The 10,152-nt window shown below is 50.9% G+C and overlaps 1 protein-coding gene across 1 annotated transcript in view; it reads left to right on the forward strand.

Annotated features, from left to right (window-relative positions):
* LOC144820278 (uncharacterized) overlaps positions 1-10,152 on the forward strand; it is a 988,894-nt gene that overhangs the window by 758,535 nt on the left and 220,207 nt on the right. Inside the window, exon 31 of the mRNA XM_078677866.1 lies at positions 874-981. Within this exon, the coding sequence (XP_078533992.1) occupies positions 874-981 (108 nt within the window). The remainder of the gene's footprint in view (positions 1-873; positions 982-10,152) is intronic.

Here is a 10,152-nt window from a genome sequence, read left to right on the forward strand (position 1 = left end):
GGTAGAACATCTACCATGATTGCGGATTTCACACCTTCGTAGGTGAATTTTGATTCCAATAATCTACTGCCCCGAAACTTAGAACCAATAATGCCATGCTGATTAACTTGAGTCTTGGTTAACTGTGCAGAAGCCATTGCTAATTATGACCTTTTTCTGCCCGGGGTTCCGTAATATTTTCAAGTGTGATTAGAATTTTTGTTCTCGTCTCCGGGTACCCATGTCTGCAAAAGAATGACCAGATTTGCTATGGTTACTAATGTATTATTGTGCCTGTGTATCTTAGTCCATTGCATGCTTAGACGTAATACCAAATATATGAAAGCCAAATACTTTAAAATTCCACCCCCCTACTTTACAAGTGAATAGGGTCTTCCTATGTCAGTTACACTCCTCCGTCCTTATATTTTGAGATTGAGGAAATAGTTTATTCCACTGAGGGAAAAGTGATTTTACAAGTAAACATGCCATGGATGTTCATGATATACTAACTGTGCAATTATCCTGCTTGTGTGCTGTCAGAATCCATCATTCATCTTTAAGATTTTGCCGTTTAAATGCATGAACATCATACACTGTATGATAATTAAAAACCAATGTAACCAAAGTGTTGATATTTTCTTTTCATTGTTTCGTGGAAGTCTAAAATAGCTAATGTTGAGGATGAATCACTTTTTTCCTCTATACCCCTACATTCAAGTTCTCTTAAGTTTCTCTTCACTGTCCACTCAATCTTAACTGTGTTCCTGAATGTTTTTCTTAGATGCATACCTTATTTCATGGTTGTCTATTTACTTCGTTGGTGCCTGTACCCAGCGGACTGTTCAGCAGTGGTAAACATGGATTACTTTCTTTTTTCTGATCTGTCACTAGGCACAACACAACTTTATTATAGCAAATTGGAACATTCCGAAAACGTTTGGGTCCAGGTAGATCAAAGGATTGTAGATTTAAAAGTGTACAGCAAATTCTCACAACAAGGTAGGTTATTTTTTTGCTGCCTCTTACAAATATAAGAAGTGTAATTTAAGTATGTGTGATTAGCATCTACAATGTTATAAAGTGCATCAATGTGTGGCCCAATTAGATATGCAGTTTAAGGGAGCATTTAGAAGTTTTTACAAGTGTTTTAAGGGTTTTTGGGACCTCTCAAATATGGTGGCCATGTTTTTTCCTCCCTCGTCATCTCTCACTCTCTCTCGCCATAGCTCTCTCTCTCGCCATAGCTCTCTCTCTCGCCATAGCTCTCTCTCTCGCCATAGCTCTCTCTCTCTCGCCATAGCTCTCTCTCTCTCGACATATCTCTCTCTCTCTCGACCTAGCTCTCTCTCTCTCGACCTAGCTCTCTCTCTCTCGACCTAGCTCTCGCTCTCTCGACATAGCTCTCTCTCTCTCTCTCGACATAGCTCTCTCTCTCTCTCTCTCTCTCTCGACATAGCTCTCTCTCTCTCGACATAGCTCTCTCTCTCTCGACATAGCTCTCTCTCTCTCTCTCGACATAGCTCTCTCTCTCTCTCTCGCCATAGCTCTCTCTCTCGCCATAGCTCTCTCTCTCGCCATAGCTCTCTCTCTCGCCATAGCTCTCTCTCTCTCGCCATAGCTCTCTCTCTCTCGACCTAGCTCTCTCTCTCTCGACCTAGCTCTCGCTCTCTCGACATAGCTCTCTCTCTCTCTCTCGACATAGCTCTCTCTCTCTCTCTCTCGACATAGCTCTCTCTCTCTCGACATAGCTCTCTCTCTCTCTCGACATAGCTCTCTCTCTCTCGACATAGCTCTCTCTCTCTCTCTCGACATAGCTCTCTCTCTCTCTCTCGACATAGCTCTCTCTCTCTCTCTCGACATAGCTCTCTCTCTCTCTCGACATAGCTCTCTCTCTCTCTCGACATAGCTCTCTCTCTCTCTCGACATAGCTCTCTCTCGACATAGCTCTCTCTCTCTCTCTCGACATAGCTCTCTCTCGACATAGCTCTCTCTCTCTGGACATCGCTCTCTCTCTCTCTCTCTGGACATCGCTCTCTCTCTCTCTCTCTCTCTCTCTCTCTGGACATCGCTCTCTCTCTCTGGACATAGATCTCTCTCTCTCTCTCTCTCTCGACATAGCTCTCTCTCTCTCTCGACATAGCTCTCTCTCTCTCTCGACATAGCTCTCTCTCTCTCTCGACATAGCTCTCTCTCTCTCTCGACATAGCTCTCTCTCTCGACATAGCTCTCTCTCTCGACATAGCTCTCTCTCTCGACATAGCTCTCTCTCTCGACATAGCTCTCTCTCTCTCAACCTAGCTCTCTCTCTCTCGACATAGCTCTCTCTCTCTCACTCTCGACATAGCTCTCTCTCTCTCGACATAGCTCTCTCTCTCTCGACATAGCTCTCTCTCTCTCGACATAGCTCTCTCTCTCGATATAGCTCTCTCTCTCGACATAGCTCTCTCTCTCTCTCGACATAGCTCTCTCTCTCTCGACATAGCTCTCTCTCTCTCGACATAGCTCTCTCTCGACATAGCTCTCTCTCTCTGGACATCGCTCTCTCTCTCTCTCTGGACATCGCTCTCTCTCTCTCTCTCTCTCTCTCTCTCTCTCTCTCTGGACATCGCTCTCTCTCTCTCTCTCTCTCTGGACATCGCTCTCTCTCTGGACATCGCTCTCTCTCTGGACATCGCTCTCTCTCTCTCTCTCTCTGGACATCGCTCTCTCTCTCTCTCTGGACATCGCTCTCTCTCTCTCTGGACATCTCTCTCTCTCTCTCTCTGGACATCTCTCTCTCTCTCTCTCTCTCTGGACATCTCTCTCTCTCTCTCTCTCTGGACATCGCTCTCTCTCTCTCTCTCTCTCTGGACATCGCTCTCTCTCTCTCGACATCGCTCTCTCTCTCTCTCTCTGGACATCGCTCTCTCTCTGGACATCGCTCTCTCTCTCTCTCTCTGGACATCGCTCTCTCTCTCTCTCTCTGGACATCGCTCTCTCTCTCTCTCTCTCTCGACATAGCTCTCTCTCTCTCGACATAGCTCTCTCTCTCTCGACATAGCTCTCTCTCTCGACATCGCTCTCTCTCTCTCTCGACATAGCTCTCTCTCTCTCTCGACATAGCTCTCTCTCTCTCTCGACATAGCTCTCTCTCTCTCTCGACATAGCTCTCTCTCTCTCTCGACATAGCTCTCTCTCTCTCTCGACATAGCTCTCTCTCGACATAGCTCTCTCTCTCTCTCTCTGGACATCGCTCTCTCTCTCTCTCTCTCTCTGGACATCGCTCTCTCTCTCTCTCTCTCTCTGGACATCGCTCTCTCTCTCTCTCTCTCTCTGGACATCGCTCTCTCTCTGGACATCGCTCTCTCTCTAGACATCGCTCTCTCTCTCTCTCTGGACATCGCTCTCTCTCTCTCTGGACATCGCGCTCTCTCTCTCTCTCTCTCTCTCTCTCTCTCTCTCTCTCTCTGGACATCGCTCTCTCTCTCTCTGGACATCGCTCTCTCTCTCTCTGGACATCGCTCTCTCTCTCTCTCTCTCTCTCTCTCTCTCTCTGGACATCGCTCTCTCTCTCTCTGGACATCGCTCTCTCTCTCTCTGGACATCGCTCTCTCTCTCTCTCTCTGGACATCGCTCTCTCTCTCTCTCTCTCTGGAGATCGCTCTCTCTCTCTCTCTCTGGACACCGCTCTCTCTCTCTCTGGACATCGCTCTCTCTCTCTCTCTCTCTCTCTGGACATCGCTCTCTCTCTCTCTCTGGACATCGCTCTCTCTCTCTCTCTCTCTCTGGACATCGCTCTCTCTCTCTCTCTCTCTGGACATCGCTCTCTCTCTCTCTCTCTCTGGACATCGCTCTCTCTCTCTCTCTCTCTGGACATCGCTCTCTCTCTCTCTCTCTCTCTGGACATCGCTCTCTCTCTCTCTCTCTGGACATCGCTCTCTCTCTCTCTCTCTGGACATCGCTCTCTCTCTCTCTCTCTCTCTCTCTCTCTCTGGACATCGCTCTCTCTCTCTCTCTCTCTGGAGATCGCTCTCTCTCTCTCTCTCTGGAGATCGCTCTCTCTCTCTCTCTCTGGACATCGCTCTCTCTCTCTCTCTCTCTCTCTCTGGACATCGCTCTCTCTCTCTCTCTCTCTCTGGACATCGCTCTCTCTCTCTCTCTCTCTGGACATCGCTCTCTCTCTCTCTGGACATCGCTCTCTCTCTCTCTCTCTGGACATCGCTCTCTCTCTCTCTCTCTGGACATCGCTCTCTCTCTCTCTCTCTGGACATCGCTCTCTCTCTCTCTCTCTGGACATCGCTCTCTCTCTCTCTCTCTGGAGATCGCTCTCTCTCTCTCTCTCTCTGGACATCGCTCTCGCGCTCTCTCTCTCTGGACATCGCTCTCTCTCTCTCTCTGGACATCGCTCTCTCTCTCCCTCTCTCTCTCTCTGGACATCGCTCTCTCTCTCTCTCTGGACATCGCTCTCTCTCTCTCTCTCTCTGGACATCGCTCTCTCTCTGGACATCGCTCTCTCTCTGGACATCGCTCTCTCTCTCTCTCTCTCTGGACATCGCTCTCTCTCTCTCTCTCTCTGGACATCGCTCTCTCTCTCTCTCTCTCTCTCTGGACATCGCTCTCTCTCTCTCTCTCTCTGGCCATCGCTCTCTCTCTCTCTCTGGCCATCGCTCTCTCTCTCTCTCTCTCTCTCTCTCTCTCTGGACATCGCTCGCTCTCTCTCTCTCTCTGGACATCGCTCGCTCTCTCTCTCTCTGGACATCGCTCTCTCTCTCTCTCTCTCTGGACATCGCTCTCTCTCTCTCTCTCTCTCTCTGGACATCGCTCTCTCTCTCTCTCTCTCTCTGGACATCGCTCTCTCTCTCTCTCTGGACATCGCTCTCTCTCTCTCTCTGGACATCGCTCTCTCTCTCTCTCTGGACATCGCTCTCTCTCTCTCTCTGGACATCGTCTCTCTCTCTCTCTCTCTGGACATCGCTCTCTCTCTCTCTCTCTGGACATCGCTCTCTCTCTCTCTCTCTGGACATCGCTCTCTCTCTCTCTGGACATCGCTCTCTCTCTCTCTCTGGACATCGCTCTCTCTCTCTCTGGACATCGCTCTCTCTCTCTCTCTCTCTGGACATCGCTCTCTCTCTCTCTCTCTGGACATCGCTCTCTCTCTCTCTCTCTGGACATCGCTCTCTCTCTCTCTCTCTGGACATCGCTCTCTCTCTCTCTCTGGACATCGCTCTCTCTCTCTCTCTGGACATCGCTCTCTCTCTCTCTCTCTGGACATCGCTCTCTCTCTCTCTCTCTGGACATCGCTCTCTCTCTCTCTCGGGACATCGCTCTCTCTCTCTCTCTGGACTCGCTCTCTCTCTCTCTCTGGACATCGCTCTCTCTCTCTCTCGACATAGCTCTCTCTCTCTCTCGACATAGCTCTCTCTCTCTCTCGACATAGCTCTCTCTCTCTCTCGACATAGCTCTCTCTCTCTCTCGACATAGCTCTCTCTCTCTCTCGACATAGCTCTCTCTCTCTCTCGACATAGCTCTCTCTCTCTCTCGACATAGCTCTCTCTCTCGACATAGCTCTCTCTCTCGACATAGCTCTCTCTCTCGACATAGCTCTCTCTCTCTCTCGACATAGCTCTCTCTCTCGACATAGCTCTCTCTCTCTCTCGACATAGCTCTCTCTCTCGACATAGCTCTCTCTCTCTCGACATAGCTCTCTCTCTCTCGACATAGCTCTCTCTCTCTCTCGACATAGCTCTCTCTCTCTCGACATAGCTCTCTCTCTCTCGACATAGCTCTCTCTCTCTCGACATAGCTCTCTCTCTCTCGACATCGCTCTCTCTCTCTGGACATCGCTCTCTCTCTCTGGACATCGCTCTCTCTCTCTGGACATCGCTCTCTCTCTCTGGACATCGCTCTCTCTCTCTGGACATCGCTCTCTCTCTCTGGACATCGCTCTCTCTCTCTGGACATCGCTCTCTCTCTCTCTCTGGACATCGCTCTCTCTCTCTCTCTGGACATCGCTCTCTCTCTCTCTCTCTCTCTCTCTCTCTCTCTGGACATCGCTCTCTCTCTGGACATCGCTCTCTCTCGCTCTCTCTCTGGACATCGCTCTCTCTCTCTCTCTCTCTCTGGACATCGCTCTCTCTCTCTCTCTCTCTCTGGACATAGCTCTCTCTCTCTCTCTCGACATAGCTCTCTCTCTCTCTCTCTCTCGACATAGCTCTCTCTCTCTCGACCTAGCTCTCTCTCTCTCGACCTAGCTCTCTCTCTCTCGACCTAGCTCTCTCTCTCTCGACCTAGCTCTCTCTCTCTCGACATAGCTCTCTCTCTCTCTCTCGACATAGCTCTCTCTCTCTCGACATAGCTCTCTCTCTCTCGACATAGCTCTCTCTCTCTCGACATAGCTCTCTCTCTCTCGACATAGCTCTCTCTCTCTCGACATAGCTCTCTCTCTCTCGACATAGCTCTCTCTCTCTCTCGACATAGCTCTCTCTCTCTCTCGACATAGCTCTCTCTCTCTCTCGACATAGCTCTCTCTCTCGACATAGCTCTCTCTCTCTCTCGACATAGCTCTCTCTCTCTCTCGACATAGCTCTCTCTCTCTCTCGACATAGCTCTCTCTCTCGACATAGCTCTCTCTCTCTCTCGACATAGCTCTCTCTCTCTCGACATAGCTCTCTCTCTGTCTCGACATAGCTCTCTCTCTCGACATAGCTCTCTCTCTCTGGACATCGCTCTCTCTCTCTGGACATCGCTCTCTCTCTCTCTCTCTCTCTCTCTCTCTGGACATCGCTCTCTCTCTCTCTCCTCTGGACATCGCTCTCTCTCTCTCTCTCTCTGGACATCGCTCTCTCTCTGACATCGCTCTCTCTAGACATCGCTCTCTCTCTCTCTCTCTGGACATCGCTCTCTCTCTCTCTCTCTCTGGACATCGCTCTCTCTCTCTGGACATCGCTCTCTCTCTCTCTCTCTCTGGACATCGCTCTCTCTCTCTCTCTCTCTCTGGACATCGCTCTCTCTCTCTCTCTCTCTCTCTAGACATCGCTCTCTCTCTCTCTCTCTCTCTCTCTAGACATCGCTCTCTCTCTCTCTCTCTCTGGACATCGCTCTCTCTCTCTCTCTCTCTGGACATCGCTCTCTCTCTCTCTCTCTTTGGACACCGCTCTCTCTCTCTGGACATCGCTCTCTCTCTCTCTCTCTGACATCGCTCTCTCTCTCTCTCTCTCTGGACATCGCTCTCTCTCTCTCTCTCTCTCTGGACATCGCTCTCTCTCTCTCTCTGGACATCGCTCTCTCTCTCTCTCTGGACATCGCTCTCTCTCTCTCTCTCTCTCTCTCTCTCTCTCTCTCTCTGGACATCGCTCTCTCTCTCTCTCTCTGGACATCGCTCTCTCTCTCTCTCTCTGGACATCGCTCTCTCTCTCTCTCTGAGATCGCTCTCTCTCTCTCTCTCTCTCTGGAGATCGCTCTCTCTCTCTCTCTCTCTCTCTGGAGATCGCTCTCTCTCTCTCTCTCTCTGGAGATCGCTCTCTCTCTCTCTCTCTCTCTGGAGATCGCTCTCTCTCTCTCTCTCTCTGGAGATCGCTCTCTCTCTCTCTCTCTCTCTCTGGAGATCGCTCTCTCTCTCTCTGGACATCGCTCTCTCTCTCTCTCTCTCTCTCTGGACATCGCTCTCTCTCTCTGGACATCTCTCTCTCTCTCTCTCTCTCTGGACATCTCTCTCTCTCTCTCTCTCTCTCTCTGGACATCTCTCTCTCTCTCTCTCTCTCTCTCTGGACATCGCTCTCTCTCTCTCTCTCTCTCTCTGGACATCGCTCTCTCTCTCTCTCTCTCTCTCTCTCTCTGGACATCGCTCTCTCTCTCTCTCTCTGGACATCGCTCTCTCTCTCTCTCTCTCTGGACATCGCTCTCTCTCTCTCTCTCTCTGGACATCGCTCTCTCTCTCTCTCTGGAGATCGCTCTCTCTCTCTCTCTCTGGAGATCGCTCTCTCTCTCTCTGGACATCGCTCTCTCTCTCTCTCTCTCTCTCTCCCTGGACATCGCTCTCTCTCTCTCTCTCTCTGGACATCGCTCTCTCTCTCTCTGGACATCTCTCTCTCTCTCTCTCTGGACATCTCTCTCTCTCTCTCTCTCTCTCTCTCTGGACATCTCTCTCTCTCTCTCTCTCTCTGGACATCGCTCTCTCTCTCTCTCTCTCTGGACATCGCTCTCTCTCTCTCTCTCTCTGGACATCGCTCTCTCTCTCTCTCTCTCTGGACATCGCTCTCTCTCTCTCTCTCTTTGGACACCGCTCTCTCTCTCTGGACATCGCTCTCTCTCTCTCTCTGGACATCGCTCTCTCTCTCTCTCTCTGGACATCGCTCTCTCTCTCTCTCTCTCTCTGGACATCGCTCTCTCTCTCTCTCTGGACATCGCTCTCTCTCTCTCTCTCTCTCTCTCTCTCTCTCTCTCTCTCTCTCTCTGGACATCGCTCTCTCTCTCTCTCTCTCTCTCTGGACATCGCTCTCTCTCTCTCTCTCTGGACATCGCTCTCTCTCTCTCTCTGGAGATCGCTCTCTCTCTCTCTCTCTCTCTGGAGATCGCTCTCTCTCTCTCTCTCTCTCTCTGGAGATCGCTCTCTCTCTCTCTCTCTCTCTGGAGATCGCTCTCTCTCTCTCTCTCTCTCTGGAGATCGCTCTCTCTCTCTCTCTCTCTCTCTGGAGATCGCTCTCTCTCTCTCTGGACATCGCTCTCTCTCTCTCTCTCTCTCTCTGGACATCGCTCTCTCTCTCTCTCTCTCTCTCTGGACATCTCTCTCTCTCTCTCTGGACATCTCTCTCTCTCTCTCTCTCTCTCTGGACATCGCTCTCTCTCTCTCTCTCTCTCTCTGGACATCGCTCTCTCTCTCTCTCTCTCTCTCTCTCTGGACATCGCTCTCTCTCTCTCTCTCTGGACATCGCTCTCTCTCTCTCTCTCTCTGGACATCGCTCTCTCTCTCTCTCTCTCTGGACATCGCTCTCTCTCTCTCTGGAGATCGCTCTCTCTCTCTCTCTCTGGAGATCGCTCTCTCTCTCTCTCTGGAGATCGCTCTCTCTCTCTCTCTCTCTCTCTCTGGAGATCGCTCTCTCTCTCTCTGGACATCGCTCTCTCTCTCTCTCTCTCTCTCTCCCTGGACATCGCTCTCTCTCTCTCTCTCTCTGGACATCGCTCTCTCTCTCTCTGGACATCTCTCTCTCTCTCTCTGGACATCTCTCTCTCTCTCTCTCTCTCTCTCTCTCTCTGGACATCTCTCTCTCTCTCTCTCTCTCTGGACATCGCTCTCTCTCTCTCTCTCTGGACATCGCTCTCTCTCTCTCTCTCTCTGGACATCGCTCTCTCTCTCTCTCTCTCTGGACATCGCTCTCTCTCTCTCTCTCTGGAGATCGCTCTCTCTCTCTCTGGAGATCGCTCTCTCTCTCTCTCTCTCTGGACATCGCTCTCTCTCTCTCTCTCTCTGGACATCGCTCTCTCTCTCTCTCTCTCTGGACATCGCTCTCTCTCTCTCTCTCTGGACATCGATCTCTCTCTCTCTGGACATCGATCTCTCTCTCTCTCTCTCTCTCTCTCTGGACATCGCTCTCTCTCTCTCTCTCTCTGGACATCGCTCTCTCTCTCTCTCTCTCTGGACATCGCTCTCTCTCTCTCTCTCTCTCTGGACATCGCTCTCTCTCTCTCTCTGGACATCGCTCTCTCTCTGGACATCGCTCTCTCTCCTCTGGACATCGCTCTCTCTCTGGACATCGCTCTCTCTCTGGATATCGCTCTCTCTCTCTCTCTGGACATCGCTCTCTCTCTCTCTCTCTCTCTGGACATCGCTCTCTCTCTCTCTCTCTCTGGACATCGCTCTCTCTCTCTCTCTCTCTCTCTGGACATCGCTCTCTCTCTCTCTCTGGACATCGCTCTCTGGACATCGCTCTCTCTCTCTCTCTCTCTCTCTGGACATCGCTCTCTCTCTCTCTCTCTCTCTCTGGAAATCGCTCTCTCTCTCTCTCTCTCTCTCTCTGGACATCGCTCTCTCTCTCTCTCTCTCTCTGGACATCGCTCTCTCTCTCTCTCTGGACATCGCTCTCTCTCTCTCTCTCTGGACATCGCTCTCTCTCTCTCTCTCTGGACATCGCTCTCTCTCTCTCTCTCTGGACATCGCTCTCTCTCTCTCTCTCTGGACATCGCTCTCTCTCTCTC

This window comes from Lissotriton helveticus, chromosome 2_1 (genome assembly GCF_964261635.1).
Source record: "Lissotriton helveticus chromosome 2_1, aLisHel1.1, whole genome shotgun sequence".
Taxonomy (NCBI): Eukaryota; Metazoa; Chordata; class Amphibia; order Caudata; family Salamandridae; genus Lissotriton; species Lissotriton helveticus.